Source organism: Leptosomus discolor, chromosome 6 (assembly GCF_034619465.1).
Source record: "Leptosomus discolor isolate bLepDis1 chromosome 6, bLepDis1.hap2, whole genome shotgun sequence".
NCBI lineage: Eukaryota > Metazoa > Chordata > Aves > Leptosomiformes > Leptosomidae > Leptosomus > Leptosomus discolor.
Genome location: NC_141396.1, coordinates 36478531 through 36505826, shown reverse-complemented (window position 1 = coordinate 36505826; position 27296 = coordinate 36478531). Strand labels below are relative to the sequence as shown.

At 37.8% G+C, this 27296-nt stretch overlaps 1 protein-coding gene across 1 annotated transcript in view; it reads right to left on the bottom strand.

Annotated features, from left to right (window-relative positions):
* The window catches only part of MYPN (myopalladin), a 47932-nt gene that overhangs the window by 14316 nt on the left and 6320 nt on the right, over nucleotides 1-27296 (bottom strand). The window contains exons 2-11 of the mRNA XM_086466567.1: nucleotides 22498-22673; nucleotides 21022-21073; nucleotides 18733-18880; nucleotides 17255-17326; nucleotides 16899-17040; nucleotides 16343-16366; nucleotides 14239-14355; nucleotides 13182-13548; nucleotides 10519-11106; nucleotides 7370-7517 (exon numbers count right to left, since the gene is read on the bottom strand). Coding sequence (XP_086322693.1) covers nucleotides 7370-7517; nucleotides 10519-11106; nucleotides 13182-13548; nucleotides 14239-14355; nucleotides 16343-16366; nucleotides 16899-17040; nucleotides 17255-17326; nucleotides 18733-18880; nucleotides 21022-21073; nucleotides 22498-22673 — 1834 coding nt within the window. The remainder of the gene's footprint in view (nucleotides 1-7369; nucleotides 7518-10518; nucleotides 11107-13181; nucleotides 13549-14238; nucleotides 14356-16342; nucleotides 16367-16898; nucleotides 17041-17254; nucleotides 17327-18732; nucleotides 18881-21021; nucleotides 21074-22497; nucleotides 22674-27296) is intronic.

The following is a 27296-nucleotide window of genomic DNA, read 5'->3' as shown; positions in this document are numbered from 1 at the left end:
TGGGCTATCATTACTGGCGGCTGCTTCTCTGTCCATGGAAGCCACAAGAGTCATTCTGTTCCCATGCAAACGCAACAGTCTTTGGCTAGGAACTGTGCAGGCTGACTGCATGTGTTTGGACTGGTCATTTTAAGGAGTTATATTTGAAAATACATTTTAAATTAGAAAATACTGAAGTTAGGGTTCCCACAGCCCTGCAGTGTTGCCTGTGTGTTGTGGTAATACTTCAGTCTTTATCTTTCTAAATGTGTTGTTTAGTGTGCTTATATGTGCTTATATAAATTTACACACAAACCAATAAGACTATCTTAACACTGCTGTGAAAATTTTAATGCCAACATATGTAGACTGAAGGTGTTATACCAAACTTCGTATAAAGAACAGGAATCTCTGAAATAAAGTGGAAACACACAGTTATATAGAGAATATAATCTTGGAGTGTTTTGCTTGTTTGGTAGATTTTCTTCTAGGATTAGCAAGCACAGAAAAAAGCTGTTAATATGGCTTTCTGAAGAACTGTTTTTCTCAGATAAACCCCAAAACTGTTTCTGAATGTGATTACCTAAGTGGAGTAGGGCAAAGTGTTTGTGGTTCAGACAAGTATTTCGTAAAGTGTCACACAAAGAACAAGCCAGTGTTAAAACTAGGCTGCAGTTCAGCATACTGGGAAGACTAAGGGGAAGAGTACAAAGGTTCAAGCTCTGGTTTTGGGTCAAAAATGTAGGGTTCCAGCTGCTTTTAGACAACTTCCCTGGAACACAAGATTTTTACCAACAGGAATTCACATGGTTGTTTAATATAGTAGCCAGGTATTAAAATTGTGCTATCTCCCAGCTAGAAAACTGTAAAATTCAAGCTCCTATCTAGAGGAGTAAATGTTCTGTACATTGTAATATATATAAAATACATATCTATACACAGAATATATATACATAATAATTGTATATAATTATCTATATATGCTAAAAACCTGGATATTTCACTAACATGCATTAGCAAAAGGGGAGTAGGCAGTGGTGGTTGCATTGATATTGTCAGGGTATAGCTAGAAGGGTAGAAGACTTAAAACTGTCCAGAGCAAAGCCAGGAAATGCACCAGCAAATGTGTCTTAAGCAGTTCAGTACCATTGTTTTCTAGTCATTAGTAGCAGCTTGTAAGTGAGCTGCATAGCTCACTTATTACCACAGAGACATGTAGTGTATTCATTATATGATTTGACAATGTAGCTGAACTGGTTTAGTTGCCAGCTTGTGCTAGCAGCAGCATTCCCCTGCTTCCCGCCCTGCTCATATTCATCTACTCCCACACGTCCCTACTGCTGTCACTGGCGGTCATCTGATCCCACAGTGTCCTGTTCTGCAGTAGTGAGCTAGAAGGAAGTTAACTCAAAAGGAAAAAAAAAAAAGTCAAACAAGTTCTAGGGCAAATTTGGGGCAGATGGAGAAGTGAAATGCACCTTCTCTTCTGTGGAGCTGCTAGCCTTTGCATTGCCTTGGCAATATTGTTGTAGGGTGCTGCTGAATGGTTGTAATTTGACCAGTATGGCAAACAAAACCTACTCTTAATACAACTTTTGTTGAAGGTACAGATTCACATAATTTTGTCTCTGATCAGTCTGTTTGGCCCCATCACCATCATTTTTTGAGTGACTGACAGCAAGGCACACTTCAGGGCAGGGGCTATTACCTGCATTTTACATGTGAGAAATTGAGGCTTAAAGAAGCTCAGTGACCTGTTAAGGTAACATGGGAAGCCTATGACAGAGCACAGAGTTGAATCATGGTCTCCTAGATCTTGAGTCAAGTCATCTAGATCCTGGGCCATTCTGCTACCCGTGAACCTTTTTGGCAAAAAGGGGAATTGCATAGACTGTAGTAATTCCTGTAAGTTTCTAAGCACCTTTGTGTGTGAATATGAGTTCTAAAGTCCTGGATCTGTTGAAGTTGAAACCTGTTGACTTCAGCAGGATTCTGATCCTAGTGAAAATACATGCTAACAGTTAGTAGAAGCTTGCAGCATCAAAATAATCTGATGTTAGCATAGTAACGCATAGAAATTGCCACAAATAGAAAGGCTAGAGGAACTTTATTTGAATGTTGATTCTGATATACTGTATAAGAACATAATTCTGTTTGCTACTCATTGCCAACTCCAGACAACTTTCCCAATTTAATCCCAGTTTTGTAGCTTTTACTAGATTGGCTTTTTGGAGGAGTTACTCTAAATCCACTTAACAGTTTATCTAAGAAACTGGCATATATTGCATCTCAGGGTCTATTTCTAAGCTGTAACACTCCTTAGCTTCAAAGTGTAATCTAGGCTACTCTGACTGAAATCTTCTGTTTAATTTGGATTCTCTGTCCTTCCCCTCCCACCCCACTCCCCTTTCAGTAGTGGGGGTCAAAAAGCAACAGATCCAATGTGCATGCTTTTCTTCATGTCCCATGAAGAGGTATCACTGAAGCGACTTATTTCTTGCACATTATTTATGTTGGGCCATCTTACATGGCACAAGGCGTGAATATTGTTCTATCCAAATGTAAACATTGTAAAAATTCTTGAAGAGTCTAGCAAATCATCTGTGGCACACAGCTAGACAATATTCGAAATACAGTTCGGCTCGAAGTGATTAAGCAAGAGGTAAACAGAAGAGAAAGCAAATAAGGTTTGCATCTCCAACTTCCACAGACTTATCAGCTTGGAGTGAGTGGCTTATGAGGGTGTGTGAAAGCATGAGGAGCTCAGGTTCTCTTTCCTATGTGATGAGTTCTGCAAGCCAGTATCCTTACCAGGAAAACCTGTCTGTAATTTGTTGATTAGATCTAAGTCTTGAGAAGACAGCTACGAGTGGTTGTTCAGCTGTTCATTCCCACAGTTATTTGGAGCATATATCTATTAATATCAAGATCTGATAATTTGTCTTGGTGAGGTTCTTAAATCTCTTCTCATTTCTAGTACAGAGCAAACAAGCTTCTGGGAGGGCTCCTTGTGATTTAATTCCCATCCTTAGTCCAAAACTATCTACATTTGCTGACCTTTGAGAGATGACCTGAAGCTTGTTTTGAGCAAGATTTTTGGAGTGATTGAATTAAGTGTAACTCTTGTGCTTTGGGGAAAAGAGTTCTTGGTGATTCTCGGGACCTTGCTGAGGCTGACTGCTTAGTGTGGGAACTGCAAGGAGGTGATTCTGATTGATCAGTCTTGATGTGTTGGTGGTGATGTGGTCTGTGTGATGAGTTGGGTTCTGCATATGGCTTTACAGGCCGTGGTTTGTAATGATCTAAAAGCTTTTAGACAAACCCTGCATCTGAAATTTCTTATAAAGTATTCCCTACCAAAAGTAAAGAATATTCATGTGAGGGCTGTGCATAATTTTCTAAACAGCTGTAGGTTTACTCTTTGTCCTAAAAATAAGGCAGTGACCACACTGCTATTTGGGTCTTACATAAGACACAACCAACCAACATTGCCACATAATGTTCTTCATAGTAAGTGACTCAGATATGTGAGCACAGTTTATAGTTCTTGTAACCAAAAGGTATAAACCAGGCCCAGGTACATAACTCCCTTTTCCTTTATTATTGCACAGTTAATTCCTTTATTTTTATTACTGTACAGAATTTTCAGGTTTAATTACCTAATTTTTCTATTTTGTATTATTTGTATAGCAAAGTTTTGAGGAGATAATATAATTAATTTCTAAGTTTTGCCTGTAAAGCTGAATTTCCTTGATTTATAGTCCCATTGGTGAAGCCTGTAAATGTTTTCAAATACCATGGTAAAAGAATCAGTTTGCATTACACATTTATGTTTTTTGCCAAAATGCTCCCAAATTCTAAGTCTGCCCTGTTCTCCACACGTGTCTTTTTCTTTCTACATGATATATTGCAACTGAACAGCACTGAGACATTTTGCTTGTAAGGATGGTAAGAGGCCCAATGGACTAAACTGACAGATTTTGGGAAGTGGAGATAACATTGGCTGTGCTCTCCTTTCATCAAATGGTGCAGTAGCCCAGACACTCACTGAGATTATGAGACTTGGATGCTTTTCTCACAGGGTTTCAACCTCTGTCTCCAAGAGTAAGTTCTGAGCTCCATGCTAATAAAACATTATGGGGCTGGAGATGAGTGGACAGGGAAGATCTTGGTCCTTCTTGTCCTCTTTCGTGTTGCAGAAATACTGAAACTTCCACTACAGAAGGACAAGAATCCAGATGTTTGTTCTGCTTCCTGGGCAGGAGAGTGATTCTCCTTTTCTCTCTCTGTCACTCTCAGTCTGTCTCTGTTTCTTTTCTCCAACACAAACTAGAAGAAAGGATTCTAGCAGCATCCTCAAACAACCCTAACCGTTAAGCTGAAATGCTGTCTGAAATGTCCTGCTAAAGGAGGGCCTGTTCCACACTGCGTGAAAGTCTGTTTTATTCATTGAGCTGGAGAATGGGAGAGAAAGGCTCAGGTCTCCTGTTACAGGAGCTGTTCTGAAAGGTGGAATTTCCAGATTTTTATCCTGCTGATAAAGAATGCTTAACTATTTGTGCAACCTGAGACAGCACCAACAGTACACATACCTGTTGTGAAGGAATTAGGCTGTCCATACGGGATTAAGAGTTATGAATCTGACTGTCTTCGGGCCAAGGAAGAAACTGAGTTGTCTCCTATATCCTGGGATTTGTCCTAACTTCTTCCTGCAGTTGCCTAAAGCTAAACCTCATTTAGTGTATTTTCTGTTTGAAAGAACTGAGCAAATCTGACTGAAGACATTTGGTATAACTGAACCACATTTTTTCAACACTCCTGATTATGAAGAAATTTCACCTGGCAATATAGCATACTACCGTCTGTATAAATGACAGGTTATGGTGGGTTTTTTTCTGGTAAAAATGACAGCTTGTTATTGCATATACTTGATCAAAGTTGCAGCTAGAATCTTAGCAAAATCATGTTTGTATTTCTGTCAGCACTGCATGTTTATCATAGCTGTAGAAGACCAGAGACTAATCTGTTCTGTCTCATGCAACATCAGCAAAATTCCCAACTATGTTCTGATTCTGGATTTCTTTATTGTTGGTGATGAATGATGCACTGAATGAAACAGAAGGAGTACATCTGGATTATTAGATATCATGCTGAGTGCATAATGCTGACACTTAGGAAAGTGTTGACTTGTAAGCTAAACACTTTTCATATGGAAGTCAATGATAGATAATAAATAGAGCACCAGGATGTAAATCACTTATGTTCATTACTGCACTTTATATAGTAATATAAGACAATACCAATACTTTAAGACACAGACTTGTCATCTGCAGCTTTCATTCTGGATGATCCCTACATGCTCTGCAGATATTGTAAATGAGACCAAGTGTTGCTATTGAAACATGGGGTTACAATACAATTCTCTAAATTAAAATATGCTGTAGGACATACTTCATGAGAAAGAATTTTTAAAGTAACATGTAGAAAATAGAGGGAAGCCAACACTTTGAGATTCTTATTGGATGCTGTACTCCATTCATTATGCAGTGATCTCTCCCACAGAGCAGAGTTGCATTTTTATTTATGAGAAAGTGAATAAAAAGTCCTTCCCTACCATTATAATAGTCAATTTAATGCAGATATGTTGTATGTAGGATGAAAATGTCTCCTTTTTAATGCTGTGTTAACTACAAGAGGAAAAAACAGGACAAAATCTATGGGTGTTAATCCAGCCCTCCAGCATATTATTCTCAAGATGTTGATTGTTCTATAAATGACAAAGCAATAGGGATTTTGGAAAATACTGTGCCTCCTCTCATCTCTTTAAATAATCACTGCTTTAACTGAGGAGAAAACTCAGACTTGAATTTGCTGGAGACAGTTTGAGCAGTCCTTTTCCTGCATGTGGAAGAATAAAGTCAGAAGTGATTAAAGGTAGGAACTGAGGGGAAAATGAGGGAACTTTCATTGAACAATCCTAAAATTGTTTGCTAGTTCATTACCATTGGCATTCTAATTACCATAACAATTAGAGAAGTGCCAACTTTGAAGTTTTTCACTGTTTGGGGGGATTTGGGAATCAAGATTTTGATTTGGTCTCATACAGAATAGCAAATAAGTGTATAAATAACTTTTGCTGTCAGCAGATAATTTAGACACTATTAGTAAACATTGTTTGTAAAGGGGTTATGCAGTTAACTCAAAAGACTGATTGGTATTTCACAGTAGCACTCTAAATAATTCGTCTTACTACCATAGCAAGTACAAATTGTAACACTTGTGATTCATCTGCAAAACATAACGCTTGCCAGTTGTTTTACTCAAAGTGCTTTGGCAGCGTGATCTGTCAGAAAGAAAGGTCAACAGCAAAATTAAAACCCCAGGGATTACACTGCAATTGTCCGCAGAGGGTAATTTGCTCCAGAGACTCTATGGCTTTTTGCTTATCTTTGCATGTTCTCTGCATGTCAGAAGGGCGAGCAGAGGTTGTGAAAAGTTCCCTTGTTGATGACAGATCAGGGTAAACCATTATTTGCTGTGTTAAGCCTGAGCTGGAGGGACAGCTATGGAGGGCGCTGTGGCCAAGGTCAGAGTAGCGTAATCACCTGCAGAGGGAACAGCTATCTAGCAGTCCTTAGTATGTCCTACGGTGATTGAACCTGATTTACAGTGTTTTCAACCTCAAATTATTATTTTATTTTTTATTTCTTCTTTAATTTCATAGACACTGCCCAGATCTGGTGAATTTATTGATTCCAGTTAAGAGTGAACTGATATTTAGTTCCTTAAACTAAAAGGCTTGTTATTTTGCTAAACTAATAATACTAGGCCTGAAGTTTGGTGTATGCCAGTAACAGCTACCAAAAACTTTCAAGTTCCTAACAAGTCCCTGTCAACTCATACAAGTTGGGAGATCTGAAAAAACAGTTTAATGCTAAAAATTAAATACCACATTTTAGTTTAACCAAAGTGAAAACAGATAACTTTTTCTTAAACAGTTTGATTACTTTACTCCTTAATTTGTGTTAAAAATATACAGTGTATGAATGTGTATGTGTGCAATGAGTTGAGCAACTTGTAAAGTGAAAAAATGAAATCCAATGTACAGAAGCTTCCATGAAAAGAAAAAAGTTTTACATTCCTACCTAATAGAGATGGTCAGAAATTAAAAATGTTACTCAGTCACAAAGTAAACCTTCTACAGCTGCAGCTCCTCATACTTCCTATTTAAAGCTCCAGTTCGCTATTCCAAACCAGTACTTACCACAAAACCTCACTTTGCAAAGTAGCGTAGCAGCTCAACCACACAAAATCACCTTTTGTTCCAGACGTCATAATACATGTCTTGTTCATAATTGAAGTTTATTGTAATAACACTCGATTTTCTTACCTGCTGACCACTTTGTTGATTAACATCCTCTCTGAAATGCAGTTTTCTTTCCAGGTCTTTTACAAGTGCAGCTTTATTTTCCCGAATAGAATCATCTGTTGCTAACAGCAGAGGCTTCAGATTTTTCTTTGTTAATCCCTGGGTCGGGCTATTAAAAGAAAATTCTGATACTAACATGCAGCAACGAGTATATATTTTTGTCACCTGTGTGATATGGTATGTTACACTTCAGTTGTCTGGAGGAGCCTGTTATTATTTATGTAGAAGCCAAAGCACAATATGGTATTTTATTTTTTTGGTAATATTTTAATGGTGCATCCCATTCCCATGCCAGTAGGAATTAAGGAATAACATCTTAAAGAGTATAAGCATTATAATACTATAATAAGCATCTAAGTTCCATTGATATTTATCCTGGAATAATGGTGTCACAATGAATGCTAAGGAAATGTCTATAGTTGGTATATGATTTATACATTTTACTGTATTAGTCAATAACTTAAGAGTTAATACAATTTCTCATTGATCTTTATCTCCCATTTTCATTGATCATTTATTCTTTCTGTGAACTTTAACTTCTTTCATTTCTCTCACTTTTTTATGACACCTAACATCAACAGTTCTTTTTGTTTCATAGATATAGTCTGTTTTATTTTAGTAAGATTTGAAAGTAGTGAGATTCTTAAATAAGACTGTTGGGAGACTGTGGGAGCACACTGCTGAAGTGCAGCAGCACACCACTAGACAGTGTGAACATTCTAGTAGTTTACCAGGAGTTGAGATCTTTATAAGAGGGAGTCTAGGGAAAATGCATAACTCAGGATTGCTGTGCAATATACCTTCCTTTTGTTGTTCTGCAGGCATGGTGATCTCTCACGGCTTTTGTAATCAGAATTGTAATTGATAATGGCAAAAAAAGGAAGCTGAAACTTCGATAGATATTCCCAATTAGCACAGATATTGTTCAGGTTCCTTCCAGATCTTTTGTGCCCTCATTTTGACTCTTTCCCTTGTGGAGACCTAGATGTGAATCTCAGCACGATGATCTCTAGTTATGTGGGAATTCAGCTCTGGGCTGGGATCCAGGAAAGGTGAAATGAAGAAAACAAAACTAGTGCACCTGGCAGACATTGTGCAAGCATTTATTTGGGAATGCCTGTACAGCAGTTAGAAAAAGTCAAGCACTTTGCGAGGGTTAAATGTCATTAATGCAAAGAGAATAGTGCTTGAGCACTTGTGCACCGGCTCTGAAGGCGACGAAAGGGAGGGGATAAGTAGTTGCAGTTAATATTTTTCTTGCTGATGCACTGTTGTGAAAGCAGGCTGAAGGCTTAAGTTGGGTATAGTTAAAGCCTTCACTGTGAACCTTATAACTTTATTATGTATGCCTGCCCATGATACCAAGGCCGTGAAGGCCTCCAGCTTGTGCAACAGGGTGATGGTGATTATGTGCCTGTGTGGGCAACTAGGAAGTCTGTGAATAGGAGTTCAAGTGTGGTTTGAAGGCAGGATTGACAGCAGCCCTGGGGAGAAGGACTTGGGGGTGCTGGTGGATGAAAAGTTGGACATGACCCAGCAATGTGCGCTTGCAGCCCAGAAAGCCAATCGCATCCTGGGCTGCATCAAGAGCAGCGTGCCCAGCAGGTCAAGGGAGGGGATTCTCCCCCCTTGCTCTGCTCTTGTGAGGCCCCACCTGCAGTGCTGTGTCCAGCTCTGGGGCCCCCAGCACAAGACAGACATGGAGCTGTTGGAGCGAGTCCAGAGGAGGGCTACCAAGATGGTCAGAGGGTTGGAACACCTCTTCTACGAGGACAGGCTGAGAGAGTTGGGCTTGTTCAGCCTGGAAAAGAGAAGGCTCCTGGGAGACCTTATAGCGGCCTTCCAGTACCTGAAGGGGGCCTACAAGAAGGCTGGGGAGGGACTTTTTACAAGGGCTGAACAGTGACAGGACAGGGGATAATGGTTGGAAGCTGGGAGAGGGCAGGTTTAGACTAGATACAAGGAAGAAGTTGTCTTGTCTCTGACAGTGGTGAGACACTGGAGCAGGTTGCCCAGAGAAGCTGTGGATGCTCCATCCCTGGAAGTGTTCAAGACCAGGTTGGATGGAGCCTTGAGCAACCTGGTCTAGTGGCAGGTGTCCCTGCCATGGCAGGGGAGTTGGAACTGGATGATCTTTGAGGTCCCTTCCGACCCAAACCATTCTGTGATTCTATGATTTCTTGGCACACGGTGGTGAATATTATGTATACAGAGGGACTTTTTCCTGTTATAATTACAGATTGGTTGATGTGGTATCAGCAAGATAGTTAGGAGATTGTGACTTACTGATGGCTATAACTACCTTGAAGTTTGCCATTGGTAAAAGGGGAAAATATTCCTTACTTTGTGCAGGATTTGGAGTTCTACATATAAAAAGTTATATCAGTGTACTGGTGTTAGCTGTGCTAACACAGGGTTCACCAAGTCCACAAGAGGGATATTAATTTTTACTAGCACAGAAGGAACTCTTAAGGCCACAAACTTTCCAGTACATCATCATTGTTATTTGCTTGTATGGTGGTAGCCATTTTGTCACAGAAAGCATGCTGGCAGTCAGTTACAGTATTTATGTGCAAACCATTAAACCATTATCTCTCCTGAGATTTTCTGGTGGCCTTTAAATATAGAAAGTATTGCAACCAGAAAAATATCTTTACGTAAGTTATTTCTTACATTATGAGGTAGCTTTTCAAAATTTTACTTGTTGCTTACAATAGGTAGGAAGGTTTTTATAGCTCATATAGGCAGATAGTCTTAGAGTGACTTATTCTGCAAGCTCATGAAATCTCTTTACTCCCACTAGTACAGTCTTATGAATCTCCGAGCCACCAATTTCTTGCATATACCTGTTTATATACTCACATTTCTCTTTCTTGAATTTATCTTACTCTTGATGTATCTTATTATAGAAGCTACTATCTCTTCCTTTCTTAACTGAATGTAAAGGTTAGATGAAATGACCAGAATATACGAATAACTTGCTTTTCTATTTTATGACTGACTTGCATTTCAGTAAACTCCCCACTGAGCCCTTGAACAGAAATACATCTTAGTTTCCTTTATGCGTATTTCTCATCCCTGCTTCTGCACTTATGGTTTGTGCTACTTACGTGGCTGGTGTACTTCTGGGCAGTCCCATAGCGTTGGTTGATGGCACAGTAGGAAGTGAAGGAAGAACAGCACTAAGGAAAGCTACGGGATTCTGAATCCGTCCAGTTGGGGAGATAGGAGCAGGAGTCACACTCTGCGGCTGAAACTGTTTTGCACTGAATGTGGAAAGTGTTAATGGAGGCAACATGGATTCTTTAGGGCTTGGTAGAGACTGTTCACTTTTGCTTGTAAACCCTCCTGAAGACCTTGATTGGGCAGGTGGAGGATTTACTGTGAAATTTTCCTTGTTATTTGTTCTTTGAGTTCCTTGAGGGATGTTGCTGAATGTTGTAACTGAGGAGCTAGGAGAGGAGCTGGTAGGCGCTGTGGTTTGTGATGGTAGGAACTGCTTAGGTCGGGTATAGCTGAATGCTTGTGAAGCAGAGGCTTTGCTTTGTTTGTAAATAGTTGAGGTGGACTGTTGATGGAGTGAAGTAGCAGAATTCAATAAAGCTGTGTTGAATGACAACTCTCTTGTAGATGTCTGATGCACCTGCTGTTGTTCAAGCAAGACCTGGTTGTGGAGCTGTTTTAACTGGGTCTGATCACTGCATATAAAACAAAGACGAGCAAAATCGGTCATGAGCCCTGAATGTGCTGGATGACTACATTTCCACATGTGTATTGTGAGAGAAAACTTCTATGCCCTGTGATACAGTAAGAGGTAGGGAGAACTGCTACATGACATACTCTCTAAGAGTATGAGGACAGCATAACATTAGTTTGCTACTGAGATTAACTTTTCCTTCCTATCCCCTTCTTTGCCAGAGGCACAAAAGCTTTTTGTCTGAAAATTATTTGACTGAAGATGATTCTTACATTTTAACACATGAAATACAGATATAAATCTTACTTAAAGATATTTAAAGGATAGCATTGTCAACTTCTGCTCTATGTCACCTTAGCACTTGTCTGCTCGTGTCACTAAGAGTAGGTTTTGGGTTATCAGATTTTAAATGAGCATTTGTAAGCCAGATTGCAATTTTTTAGCTCCTATTAAAGTGGGTTCTGGAAACAGCATTTTGGCTAATAAAGCTTTGTAGTAATCCCCCAAAAGAGATACTACCAACGTAGTTTAGGTGGTGATGACATTCGGTGACAGGCAGGAGTGCGTAATTTAGAGAGGACTTGCATTTCATGCAGTTGTTGTTTCCTAGATGCTATCTACTGTATATGTCTTCAAGGCTTTTTTACTTCACAATTAAGGAAAATTATTTTGCTTTGTCAAGTGTTTTTTTTAGTTATTAGGTATCTGGAAATACAGCATATAGAAAACAGGCTGACTTTTCCCCTTGCAAAACCAAAAAAGACATAGAGGATATGGAAAGTGATCAGTAATAAACGATTGAGTATTAAACAACTATTGTTAAAAAGTGAAAAATGTAGACGTAGAGACCAACTACAGCTGGTACTCTCAGACCACATACATGAAGTCAATAGAGCTTCTTTTTATTTAAAAGAATTATTGTTTCTCTAATTTACTAAACAAAAATCACATTAAAGGTAGATAAAGATAGCAATTTCAAGCTTTCAAAAAGTAGAATGTTAGAGAGTTAGAAGTTGTGCAATCCTGATTTTGTGTCCTTCATATACACATCTGCATAATAATGCTCTCCTTTGTTACAGGTTTTTTTGGGGGGGCTGTTGAGAGAAATTCTGCTTTATGCAAGCATTGGGCGACTTAAATACTGCTTCTGCTCCCCCCTTAAACACACTATAGCTCTGAAAGTCAATAGGGCTGTGAATATATTAACAAATTAAAAAAACACTGCTCCAAGTTCTTTCTCTGCTACATGGTATGTAAGTTCTGTCTTCTGCTTGTAATATTTATGCTATGAAATTACATCCCTGCTTAAGAGTATTAATGAATTACTTTATAAATTCTTTCCTGAGCCTTAGTTAAAGCTTCTGCCTGTTTGAGATGTGAAATGAAGGACTCTGCATGGTTTTTGTTAAACGAGACTTAGAAGATTTCAAAAATACTGGAAAGAAGTTTCTTAATAAATTCCATAAATTGTCCTCTAAGAAAACTACACTACTTCTTAAAATACTCCCTTGAGCTTGCAGTGCACTAATTGTGCAGGTGCTTTTTAGTTCAAGTGGTTTCACATTATCGAACATTTCCAAGTATTTTATCTGTTTTAGGAGGAGATTACGTTTGTGAGACATAAAAGTCATGAGGCATGGCCTTTGGGACTACAGTTGCTAGCTAGTTGCTAGCCCACACTATGTATAAGACTGAATAAGTCTGGTTTTGGCAAAATTGCATACTCAGAATTGAGTGAGATGTATTTGAAGAACCTGCTTTTATTTTGCCTGCATAAAAGCAATGTTCACATTTTGTTTGCAGCAGAAAACATAGTGTAATTAAATAGAATTTCAAGGGGAAAACATTTTCCTTTTAAAACTGGAGAACACTTTTCCCAAGAGGGATATACAGAAAAAAAATACCTAGCTCTGTAGGATATGTTTTCTAACAGTATGGTTTATTAGGCCAGCACCATGTGATACTGTCTTTTTGTTCTATGTTTGGAGTTTTCTGCTCTAGTGCAATAGTTTCCTGATCTATGAATACTAAATAATATCAGTGATGCTCCTGAGACTTAGAATTCCTTTTACTTACAGCTTTGGTTTAGCCAGTACTGGGGGGGGTTCCTTGGATGGTGATGTTGGCTCTGGTATTTTCATTGGCTGTCCATTTATCCTCTCTTGGAAATAGTTGGGTCTGATTTGGTTTCTGGCGCTGGGTCCATCCTCTGGTGATGATTCACTTCCTTTATCATCTTCAGGCAGCTTGAAGTGCACACGGAGCCCTATCTTGGAACTTGATCTGGGTTCATTGTGGTTCACAAGAACACCTTCAAGTTTAGGTTTGGGGGTTTGATTTCCTACATGATGGGAAGGAGTATGTGGGGGAAGTTGATGGTCAGTAATTAAGTTGATTGAGCTCGTTGTGTGAAGGGTAGCAGCATTATTACTTTCTTCAGATGCTGAAATAGCAAATATAAAACTTTTGTTGACAGGTAAATAGTATAAATTATAATGAAATGAAATCACAAAAGTTACAGTTGGAAAAACTCACTCTTAAGTCCTTCCAGCTGTTGGACTGAGTTGTTTGACCTCATTGTTTAACAACAAATTCCCTTAACAAAGGTATATTGTAAAGGCAGAGGGAAGAGAGACACAATTCTAGTTTGGAAGATCCAGCGTGTCCCCCATGAATTCCTCTAGCATCTTTGAAATACAAACTTACTTTTCAGAGAATTCTCTAACTTTTTAGTTATGAAGAATATTGCCAGAACTTGAGCTGAATTGGAGTCAACAGTGCACTCTGCTTTGCTCACTTAACGGCTTAGAACCTTGGCAGCATAAATCATATAGACAGTATGAAATAATCTGTTTTGAGGTTTCCTCCTTTAGGCTCTGCACCAAAGGGTTATTGAAACAGCAAACTAGACAGTGCGTAGAGATTCCAAAAGTGGCTATTGCCCAAATCTTGAGGTCAGCAAGAGTTGTGTTTTTGGAAGGGCAGTGTGGGATTCATTCCCTAATGTTCCTTGTTCATTCACATTTCTAGCTGGGGAAGGACATTTTGAAAAGACATAGCAATCTGTATGTTCGATAAGCAGCCTGCTCTGCTTGTGTTTGCTAGCAAGCAAAGGACTAAAACAAACTCTTACCTTTGACAGTTAGATGAGCTATACTAGATACTGTGCCGTATTTATTGCTTGCAGTACAGGTGAAACTGCCAGAATCTTCTGAAAATACCTCAGCGATAACGAGAGTACAAATTTCCTCTGCAAAGCATCAGAGCAGTATTATTACTTGAAATGAACATGTGTTGAACAAACACACAAAGCCTTGACTACCCTCAGGGACATTTCCTTAAGGTTTTACACCTTGCTCAGTTTGGTTTTAGTTTCATCAGTCTTATCAATTTTGGCAGCCTTTGTGTGCAGCAGCTGTTATCAGCATTGTCTGCAGCAACTGGTACCCGCTGTGCTCCAGCATGCCCGATGAAACTGAAGAACAGGTGTCAGCAGTGTTTGGAAAACATTAGAAAATGTTTTCCTAATCACATGAAGTACAGACTTTCTCTCTGGAGAACTTAAAATTTAATTTTGGAGAAATATAGTGCTCTATACTCACAACTCACTAAAATATATGTATTCTTATCTCTTTGCAGATTGAAAGATTAGTTATAATTAACTGGGAACAATTCGAGTGGAGTCACTCTGTGAGGTGAAGAAATACAAAACACATAGGACTAGTGGCATTTTCCAAAAGTACCAGTGTAGGTTTGCAAATAGAGGGGATTGTGCTAATTGTGCTTATAGAAAGTTGCCTTTTCACTTCTTTGTGAAGAAGCCTAATGGGCACCAAAACTGTGCTAGCAAAATTGTGCTAGCAAAAATTAAATTCCATTCTGAAAAGTCAATCTGGGGTTATGACGTTCCTGTCTGACCAGTGTCTGATGTCCGGGCAGCAGTACCAGCTAATAAATACCTATGATGAGGGGATTTTAAATCTTTTCTTTGGCTGGGTAGCCACTTTTTCAACTAATCTGTAACTGTTTTGCTACCATTTTGCAGGAAACTTTCTAAACCCTACCGGATTAGTATTTTAGGAGTACTTCTGTAGAAGACCGTACCATACTTAAACTTGATTGTTTTATGTCATCACTGAGGAAAATCTAATAGCAACAAAGAGATTATTTGCTAACAACTATAGGAGAATAACAGTTTATTATAGTACTAGGAATATAGAACTAGTTTAAGGCATTACAGTATCTAGTTTATAGTACTTGGATTTGCCAACCACTGCATGCATGGAAGTCCAGATTCCTTCTGAATGAGCAGCAGATGATGAGGCAGTGACAACTGCACCGAACTGATTACCCTCTAGAAACTGCTTCACATTACTCAGCAGTGATGCCACTGGACAGTAAAGGAACAACATTGGTGGGTTCTGATAGAAGCTCCATTTATTCATTCCTAAGTCTCACCAAGAGACATTGCAGAGAGAGGGAGTCTCTTTCAAGACACTTCTTGGGGTAAAAAACTTTTAATAGGGCAAGAAGAAGAGTTACAGAAGTTTATATTCCATAAGAATTAATGCTCTTTTGGTAATTTTCTGTCCTAAGAGGGACAGCTTTATATTTTTAATAGTGAAAAGCCTAACAGGGGGAGTGATTGTCTCATGGAGAAGTAATCAAAATCTGTAAGGCTCCTTTGCTCAAATCAGGCAAAGTAGCCTACATTCTGCTCTGACCCTTGAAATTGGCAAATCCAGCCACTTTTATAGGACTTGCTGATATCAGGGGTGGAACACCTGATGTGATACTCTCATATTACGCTGGTAGGGAGCAAAGGGAATGGCTGACATGGCTAAACATCTGATGCAATTTTCCCTAACTGGTAAACTAGATAAAAATAACTCAGTCCTGCATCATCTGGTGTACTTCTGAATCTAAGATATACAGGGGTCCCTCATACATTAATTTTATTAATCTTTAGCTCATAAGGTGGTAACATTTAGGTCCTAAGTTAGAACTGGGTCAAAGCAGAACGGAAACATTATTTTCTTCAAAAGTAATAGAATTAATTCAGATTATATATATATAGAACAGTCTACATCGAAACGCATCTCACTAGTAGCTATAGAACATGGGGAAAAGAAGAAATTATGTTAATTAAATGATGGAGTTTAAATAATTAATATTTTGTGAGGTTAAATCACCACATTTGTATAATCAGAAAGTGTGAGCCTTTCGGTGATCCTTACCTGGTTCAGCCATAGATCGTGGTTCTAAAAGGAAAAAGAGCAGAATTAGTAGATTGACTGCATTTGAAAATTAAAGTATATGTTTACAACCTATCATGTATCATGTGCAAACATATGTATGTGTAAGCGTGCTAATGTAGACATCAGGTTACTTTTGTGGATAAATAAGCAATCCACTGCCCATAAGCGCTATTATAATAGCACTTAACTAAAAGAAGAAGGATTTGCGGGCAATGGAACTCTACATAAATGGTGCAAGCTCAAAACCAAACAGCAGAAATAAGGCTGAATTAGAAAAGGGCATTGAAGTGGCAAAAGGGATAGAAGCAGAAGACAAAACAATTCAATATCTTGGGGAATCTCAGACCAATACTACTTGTGAGTATGCTGTTCAATTCATCCCCAGTTTTGGCTTCTGGAACCCAGATTTATTGACATAAATACGGTTTATATAGTTCTTACTATTGTAATAAGAAATTCAAAGTGTTGCTATGTTATCAGTTTTGTTTGTTGCCTATATTTTATTAGACACAATATTTCTGCACAAGAAACATACTTTTCTGTAATATCCTAAAATCTGGAGAATCTTCTATCAGTGTTCCTTCTCTATACCATTCAACCTTTGGGGAAGGAGCTCCTTTCACCCGACATTCAAAGACAACAAGCTGCCCCTCAGAAGCTGAAATATCCTGTAACATCTAATAGAGAAAATGAATAGACAGTCAGTAAATATGTTATTGGTCTGGAAGTCATACTGATTTCAGTAAGATTTCATAAAGCCACTTAAATCCTTGAATGTCTTAAAAAATGCATAATTCCTTTTTTAATCTTTGATAGATATAAAATTGTAATGATCTCTTCATACAATTCATTGACCTCTTTAGTTTTCAAATATGTTGTAGAACAAATTACCTTTGTAAATACAGGAGCTGCAATTATAGGTCTTCCATCCAGTCCTTGCAAATAGTTAGTGGGGCTTTGAGCCTATGGGTTGCAAAACATCACGTGATAAAGTTTCAGTGGACAGAGGCTGTTTTTCCATATGCAGGACAAACATGCTTTTGGTATGACACAAAAGAGATTTCAGTGGGTGAAGTTCAAAGCAAGGTATCTAATGCCATGAGTAAAAGTTGCTCTATTGCAGACAACTGCTAGTGATCTTCCTGGATGGGTTAATGCCTGAGTAACAAAAAAGCTGCCTTACTGCGTTGAGTTAATCATGGCAAGGAAGGCTTTACTGCAGTGTATTATAATATCTTTCATTAATACTTCACTAAGGCGAATCTATATAGGTTGCTTGGTGGTAGTGTCCTTTTGAAAATTCTTATTTTTAAAATATTTATGGATGTTAATAAGGAAAAATTAAGTCAGTCATGTGAGTGACTGCTACTGTAATTCTTCTCCTTTGCCAAAACCATACAATTTCAAAGGTGGAATGCCACCCTGATGATCCTACTTAGTGAAATCAGAATGAAATTATTCCACTCCTGGAAAACTTCCTTATATAACTTGATTAATAGAGTTTTTGTTTTAGTGAAATAGAAGCTTTCCCCAGAAGAGCAAAACTGGTGATTCAGTATCTCAGGAAACAGCCACTTTGTAGTCAAAAGTAAAGGTGCATTAATTCACCTATTCAGTATCTGTTTATTGGTTACCACCTAATCCTAGGTGTAAACCTTGAAAAGGCAGCGTAAAGCATGTTTCTCATTAACTTTTCAGTTTTATTTTTAAGTAAATATGGCTCTTCTTTCCTATTAGGAAAGAAAATATTCGGATAGTTTGCAACAAAAAGGACTCAAAATGCATGCTAACATTAATCAGAAACTCTTTGATATGGATATTAGAATGTTATTTAGTAAATAAGCTTATCTACATAGAAAGTAAACATAGTAGTGAAATGATTTAGCTTAAAATAAGTTTCATTGAAAGAAAATAATTTTGAGTGAGTTCTGCAGAGAGGGAGAGGAAAAAGTCCTAGGCTGCTGCTATTGAAAGTGAATGAGTCAGTCTGCAATGTGAAGAGGGCAGTGAGCTGACTTACACATCCAGTGCCCTTCATGGCATGCAGTCTCTGACCTGCTGGAGCGCACACAGATTCCCGCCAATGGCTGAGCTAGTAGCAGCTGCTCCTTCTGCTCACTGCAGCAAGAGATGCCTGTAACCTGGGGATGAAAGGTTCCCTTCCCTTTGCCAGGTGCTAAAGGTTAGGTAGTAGGCAGGACATCTCTTCTGTGTGTGCAGCTACTGTATGGCTGTAAGGTTCAAAGCTGAGGTTCAACAGCAAAGCAAAAACTAGAAAAATTGGGGGTTCTGAGTCACAAACTGTCGAAGAAACACATTTTTAAGAGCTTGCTTTTGGTCCTTGAAATTCACCATGTTGCCTCCCCTACCTGATTAATCAGTGTTGACACAGGCTGGACAGGTACAGATACAGGCTGAACCACGGCAGATGGTGTCTTCAAGGTTTCTTGATGCTTGGTTGCAGTTCTAACAGCAGAAGATGCTGCATTCAAGGAGGTGTCAGCTGGCTTTGGTTTGCTGTGAAGTATTTACCAAAAACAAGTTTCTAATTGGAAGCTATGTGTGTATCCCTTAGTTATGTCTGTCCTGGTTACATGTCAACCCCAGCCTCATTTCTGGGATCGAATTCCAATTGATCTAAACTGATACATACTCTTAGGTAAACTGTGTTTTATAAGAATAAGGCTGCATGTCTTGCCACTCTAATCTCTCGTACTTTGTTCAGTTACACCAAATGTAATAAATGGCCTCGATTAACCCAATTGTGGCTTGAAAGCTGCTATTACCAACTCTGAGCAGCATGAGAGAGGAATGCTAGTTTCTCAGAGGGCAGTGCTAGTTTCTCTTGCAACTACCTAAGCTTGTATGAAGATTTGGACCTATAAGGTAATGAAAATGCCATGGTCTGCTTGGATATAGATTCAGTAATTTACTGCTGAAAAATAAAAAGAAAGATATGCTTTCTGACCAACATATCACGCAATTTTGATAGTGTACAGGTTGTCACTCTTCACTTCTAGGTTTTTCTGGATGGAAGTAAAAGAGCTGACACTATTTATTTTTATTGCTAAGTAAAATAATACAGACAATGAAGAGATGGTCTTTTTATTCCATTTGAGGTTTGCACTGGCTGCTCTGGAATGTACCACAGGTCCCCCCAGGAAAGCCAGGCTTCAAACCAGGGGGAGCCTTGCTAAGAATGAACATACAGTTGTTGTGATCATTGATTTCTCTTTTGAAATTGTGACCTTTTCTTTTGCACCTGTTCTCATATTAATTCACTTTCATTACAGGTGTTCAGATTCATGTGATGACAGCTGGAAGCTAAGCAAAAATAAAGACACTGATTATATCCAAACTTGATCTTTCATAATTCTATCATTTGAGGATATCCCGCTACAATGTCAGAGCAGCATTCTCTTTTTTTCTAAGAAATACAGAATGCAATACATTACTTCACAATTTAATGAGGTAAGCAATTTAGAGATGCCATCACGTGATCAGGATCATGGTCAACACTACAGTAACACCTAATGAGATTAATAAGAAAAAGCATTATGCCTAAGACATTTGGAAAAGTTTGAGCTAGAACTATGAAAAATGTAGCAATTTGTCCCAAAACTTTTGAGGTTTTCTTGATCTTAAGTTTTATATTGAATGCTTGTATTTGTCAAAGTCTATAAACCAATCCAATCTGAGGTATTTTATGACTTTGAAGTAAAAATCACCTCAGGATTTGCTGTCAGCCTGAGATCTTCAGTCAAACACACTGCAGTGTTTTGTATTTGCATTGTAAAACAAAATGACATTTTTAATGAGTATAAGCCTCCTTAGTAAATAATGGAAAAAACCCAGTGTGCATAAGTCTATCTGAATAAAATTTCCTCTTTATAAAGCACTTGTTGCTTTTGGGGTTGAATTAATCCATACAAAGGTGTTCAAAATAAAAGACTGATTATTTTACTTTTAATCAGTCTGACTGTCTTTCCAGTTAATAAAAAGACTTTGATTCTGAAAGACTGTGGATTTTAAAAGCATTGGATCAGGTTCTGAATGCACAGGGAATGGATTTCATTTAGGAAAAATAAAATTACTTCCCAGGTTTTAGGTTACATCTGACACCTTTTCTTTCTTTTTATTATTAAATAGTCTTTTATACCCATCATTTCAGTTTACTCTAGTTCATATCTATTAATTTCATTCTCTTAAATCTAAAAAATCCATGTAAAACCATCTGCTGCCAAAAACTTCATGACATAATGTATTTTTGTGTGAGAAATTTTACTACACTGTTTTTCCAAGTCAGACACTGAAGTCAGCATTTAAGTTGGGTCTAGTCAAATGGCATCTGTTTTAGTCAATTAAATTTAGTAGTTTAATCTTTAAGGTAATGTATTTATTCTTATGTTAATATTTAATATTAAAGTTTCAATTCTTAAGCTAAAGTTGAGGATGCACAAGCGAATGTGTGTTTGTTCCATACTATTTGTAAAGCAAACAAACACATAAACAAAACCCAATCTAAATGATCCAAACAAATCCCAAACAAAAGCCTGATGTGTTGGAAGTTGTAAAATATTAATGGAAACTGAAATGTCTACACTTGTGAGTTTTTATACTGTAAGAAGTATGGAAGATGTAATTGATTTTAAACTTACTGATCCATTTCGTCTTTGATGATTTCACCTTCAGAGTCAGAAGAAGAGACTCCTATGAAAAAGGAAAAAAAATCACTTAGCAGAGGTGTTTTTGGAGAAGTTCATCTATGAATGATCAACCGTTTATTCAAACTTCCTCTAGAGCATTCTAAAGATATATATTATAAAGCTATGCCAAAAGAAATTATCACATTGCAATGGAAATGAACCAATGTTGCTTACTGTGTAAGATGCAGAACTGCTATTGACATAAGGCAGATTTGGGATGAGGTGCAACTGAAATGAGGAAAACAACATCCAGGAGTGAATGTATACTTGGCCCTTCCTCAGATTACTTTTAAAATGCCTCTAGTATGATTTAGTCTGTAATTGCTGTTGTGAATCAAGTGAGAGCTTTTTTTCCTCATATACTGAGAGCTTTTTTTCCTCATATACCTGATACTAACAGGTTTTTTTCTAAAAAAAAAGAGAGACCTGCAGTTCCTGCCAGTGAGCATCTCCATCAGCCATGGCTTCCATCCAGCATCCACTGAGTTAGGTAAAAGCAGGCCTTGGCCTCAGTCTCGAGAACTAGTAAGCCCCTGCCAAGCGCAGACATCTCCCATTAATGCCGGGGGCAGCGCAGATACTAAAAAAAGGATTTGTCCTTTCACTGTCTGATTAGAGACGTGAAAGAAGAATAACAGTAGAGCAAAGTTAACCTTTTATTAAGTAGGGTAGGTCCTTTAATTTATGAATGGTTGTCAGTGATAGTACTCATAGTGTATTTCTCTGCCTGGGAAATGGAAAAAACACAAAAGGAAAAAAAATTCTATGCGTTTATTTTAAATTTTTAATCCAGCTAGCACAATGATGGATGCAATCTAAAACCTTACCCAAAAGAAGTGTTAAAAAGAAATATAATAAATAGACCTCTCTTAAGCCAAGTAGGATATATTAAAAAGCATAAGGAGAAAGAAGAGACCTAAGTCTGCAGTTATATATTCTGTTTTATTTACAGCATCTATTCTGCAAGTAAAATATCAATTGCTGGCATATGTGTTTTGATAACTATCTCCCAATAATGGGTTAGGATGAAGCTATGCTGTATTGAATTTGTAATAATGACTGTAGGGAAAAGGGATTAATAAGAATTAGAAACAAAGTTTAGGTTCTTATATTTCTGTAGAGTACCATAGACAAAAAATTTAAGGTGGCATCAGAATCTGAATAGTTCTAGATTTTGATCTTGCAGTGAGACATGTAAAATCTCTGGGAAGGAACACAATAAAGTTATATATAAAGGGCGGTCACTTGTCTGAAGGGTGTTTTACAGAGAAATAATAAATACATTAATAATGACGAAAAGTGTTGACTCCCTGCTATGTATTTTTGGTGCTGAATCTATTTCACAGTTAACATACAAAATACATAATTGTATCTTAATCCTGTATGACCAATTTCAACAACCAGTTTCTGGAACAATTCTGACATTACCTTCTATGTAAATCTCTGCAGAAGTGGAGTCTGTCCCATAGATGTTTGAAGCAAAGCACGAGTAACGTCCTGTATCCTCCTCAAAAGCTTCAACAATAACCAATGAGTGTTGATCACCTGTCTGGATAATTTGAATGTCTGGTGAGTTTTCAAGCTCCTTCCCTTCACAGTACCACCTGCAAGGCAAAAATAGTGTTTATCGATGCAAACAACTTGACAACTAGAATGACAATGGTCGAAGTCTTTCTGAGGATAAAATGGGTGAGGTTTAGCCTGCAGATTCTGACAGAGTACTGCGGGCAACTGCTAAATCAACAGTCATAGGAATAAAATATTTATGATTTGCAAAGTATTCAACTACAGTAAATAATAGAGCTCCTTTTTTGCAGTATTTAAAGATACTAACAAACTAGTTTATGTAAGTGACTCTAGCACATATTTTCCTTGATATACAGCATTCAATAGTAGCTCTGAATTTGGAACGCTGGCAATTTCTCTGAATTTCTCTTGAGGTACATTCAGAGCTGTGTGGTGGCTTAAACTGTAGCAAAACACCCTGCCCCTAGGTAAACAAATTTCCCTCAAACTTGTGATTCCAAAGTTCATGTTGATCCAGAACGTGACTGAAATTTACTATAATATTACTCTTTATGTTGTCATATATTTAAGACACTTGTTTTTTATAAAAGATGGCATAAGTGTATCACAAGGGAAGAGAAGCGATCTATTACAATATAGAGGCACTTCCTTACAGGGACATGGCCAGTGAGACAGCTGGACCTTGAATTTGTTTCTGCATTGTATTGCTATGTTGCTCATTTAAACCCGGCTACACATCCAAGAATATATTGGGTCCTTTAGAGACTTCATGCTTTCATCTAAGGCATTTCTAAGTCCCTCAGTGTTTCAGCAGAAAATACAGGAATCCAAGCAAAAGTAAAAGCAGCACCTGAAAAGACAGCTCCATAGTATATGTTAATGATGGTAACCATCAGCTCAACCTGAGAGCTAGTAGGAGGGGAGAGCAGGCCTGATTGCTATTGCTTGTTAATATGGAAAAAACAACAGAAAGAGAAAAAGGTGGGTTTGCAAAACCAAATTCAAATTTAATAAGGCAATCTACGTTTTATAGAGCAGGTGTAGTACTATGTATAGGGATCCAGAGTTAAATGTTTGGGATAATACTCAGAAATACCTGTATTTTTAGATAACTAGCTAAATTTGAAAAGCCAAACTGAAGAGCATTCATCTTCACCATAACTTTTCTCATAAATATAGAAAGACATGAAACTCCACAAAGCTATTTATGTTTTCTGTTTACTTCTGCTTTCTTAACTATGTATAGTTGATTAATGTGTCTTGTGTGTGTGTGGGCGGAGGCCGACATACTGATAACATTCTTTATTAAACTGATTTTTTAAAATGAATAATTGTTTAATGCATCTTTATATGGTAAGTTAGTAGAAGTACCTGCTAGCTTTTGAGTGCATAGAAATGCTATCAAAGCAATGGCAAATGTATTTACTATTATATATTACAGCAAATAAGATTAGTTGTGGAAAGGGTAAGGATAGGTTTTTGAGTAATAATTAATATTTTCTGGCTCATACTATAAGGTGCTCTGATACATTTCCTTCTCAGATAATTTAGAAAAGCATTAATAAATAAATTTATTTAACCATTCAATTGTATTCACCTCTTGGAAGCACACATTTTCACAACAGTTTGTGCTGCAAATTGAGCATGAAGAGAACCCCGAATTAATATCTTGGGGAGAAAAACCCCTATAAGACAGTCCATACCAATGGAAAAACAGAATTTAATCAGAAGTATAATGTAGAATTGAAAAAGAAGCCTCAGAGGGCCTATGAGGTATGAAGGAGTACAGATCTGCAATTTAAATGCTGATGACATAGCTAAGAAGTAAACCATGCACTATTTGTGTTCCATCAGTCCTAGACATCCAACATGGCTTTCTTAAAGTAGACAGGGTGTTCCCCAGTCTACTTCGAGTTGCCCGTTAGTGTAATCTGTAGCTGTACAGTTAACTGACTTGAATGTACAGCTTGGAAAGCGTTCAGGTCAGCCTGTTATGGAGGGAAGCTCCTGCACTGTAGAATGAATCATACTGCTTAACACAATTTCCCCTTTTAGAAAGGCAAACCTTTGTAACGAGAGAGCTAGAACTTAAAAGTCTTGGCTCGTGTTTACATCTGCTTGTTTATCCTCTTCTACAAGCCTTTATTGTAACAAGAATTGAATGTGGGTCTAAGAAAATGACTTTTACAAATTTAACATTTCCAATTGCAATGAACAGTCATGTCATAAATATCATGTTAAAAAAGGATGCCAGCAGGGTGTAAAATGTCCCAGCTCTCTTCCCTGACGTTTAACAGCTGAAGTATGACTTCATCCACATCCTTCTTGCAGGGTTTTACCAATGAGAAACTGGCAGTGCTTTATGCAGAGAACTTCAGCCAAAGTCACTCATTTCTCTCCAATTGAGCCTCAGAGCTCCGATAGACAAGCTCCTGTGGACGTGGCAGTACTACTTTAAAATGTTAAAATCCTCATGCTTACTTCTTTGCTGGAGGTTTCTTGCTCTGAAGTAAGGATGGCAGGTTCAAATGTATTCCCAGGCCCAGCTGCCCAGGTTCTGGTCTAATGAAAATGGGTTTGCGCCAGGACACTAGACATGTGGGTCTAGGATAACGGAACCATAAAAATTCTCCTATATATCACTTTTGGTAAATGTTAACAACCATAATAGAAGGGACTGGGCAGTGAGGAGGCTACAACTGCATCTTAAATGGCCATGGGTGTTTGCTTGAACTCAATGTGAGCCACAATTTAAGGGAGTATTCCTCTGTCCCTTTGAAGTTTGACATAGTTAATTTGCAAGGTTTTCTACCACTCTGGTGGGCAAAATGAGATGCTCCGAGGTACTTTCTGTCAGTGGACAATCTGTCTATGACAAACCTTTACTCCAGGATGGCTTTCAGCAGCCATTCATACTGCTTCTCAAACCTCATTGGAACTTGTTTATGGTGCTTCACAATACAGTTGAAAGCAGTGTTTTGGATATTAATCAAACCCATACAATGTGCAGCACCTTTGGAAATTTAAGAGACAGCTGCCATTACAAAAGGGATTAATAACATCAGCACATATCCTAGGATGCCAGGTGAGCTAACACATGTGAAAACATAAATAAGAACTTACTGAGTGTTCTGGCTCAGACTACAAGTCCATCTAACCCAGCATGCTGTCTTGACAGTGGTCAAAAGCAGACACTTATGGAAGAGTATAAGAACAGAGGGAACATATACATGTACATGTATGTATATTTGTACATTTCTCCCGAGTATCTAACCATTCTCTTTATCTTTTTTATCTTTAATCTTTATCTTTCATAAAGATAAAGCAGCCCTTAAAATAATTTTTAAAAGGGAAAATCAGTAGTCTCAAAGTGGTTATTTGCAAACTACTTCTCTTTTAAAGGATTTCACTATCATAGTACCATTACCATTATTTTCTAGTAGATTAGATTCTATGGTTCTTCACTAACATTTAGTTTGCAAATCCTGCTTTTTATTTGTGTAATCTGTGTTTTGAAATAATTGGTTTACCCTTCCATTCAAAATACATTTCCTTTAAAAATAATGAACTTTCAGTCTTCTTCTGATTGAGCTATAGTGTTCATATTTGATCATAGTCCAGTCAGGAACCTTCAAATCCTCTAATACAAACATCTTCAAAGAGAAGGAACAGCTACATCTGTTTTAGACTTTGCCCATAATGACTTGCCCAAAGCTGGTATTTTCTCCACTAATAATTAGCTACGACAGGGTTCTTTTGACTGCCTCCCCAGAAGTGCATATCACATTTACTTTTCTGTTCAGTGGTGTCCTTATAAACATGCAGAATCAGACACCACAGCTGGCAATGGGGTCCTTGGTCTCCAGAACACAAACATCTAGTGCCTGGGAAAAGGAATAACTGTACCATGGGTGAGCAGAGGAAACGTTTAGCAGTCCCAAGGGAGCTCTCTGATAACGTGCATTACCAGGTTGGTTGAAAAGGTCCTTTGAAATTGGTTAGGTATATGAATGTACAAGTCACCTTTGAGGTGTGTATTCATGCAGACAACTGTGTACTTTGGGAGGTGAGTCATGGCACTTACTCATGTCTTTTTATATACCTACCTCATGCCTCTTCCTTATAATGTAGCCTTGTTTTAGCACGTTAGCCTTAGCAGACAGGAAAAACTATTAAAGACAATACCTATGTTCTAGAATTTGATCTCATTTTCAGCAGCATCTTTTCAGAACATTAAAATAACTTATATAGTGCAGTGATAGTATATTTTTGTATTCACTTAAGTGTGGCTCCTCACTCAAGTGACACATAAAGCAAAACACATTACACAAAATGCTGTGATATAACCATCAGTAAGATATAAGAACTCTTTGTGTTATTGCTGACTGGCTTTTCCGGTTAACCTGTTGTGTTTGTGTAGAAATAAGTCTCTATTGCATGCCTTTGTGAGGCACGATTCTAATTTCCTATAAGCAAATTTAAAAACACCATGTAAGCTATTTCTCCTAGTTATTTTAGTAGTATGTGATTAGTATACATATATTCCTTTACTAGACTTAAACACAGTGAAGCAGGACTGAGTAGTTTCTTTCAGTTAGTTTTTCCTTTGACTAGTCAAAAATTTGCAACATAAGTGATTTAAAACTTCAGGAATAAACTTCTGTTACAAACCTGTATTTAGTTCTCCTATGCAGTGTGTT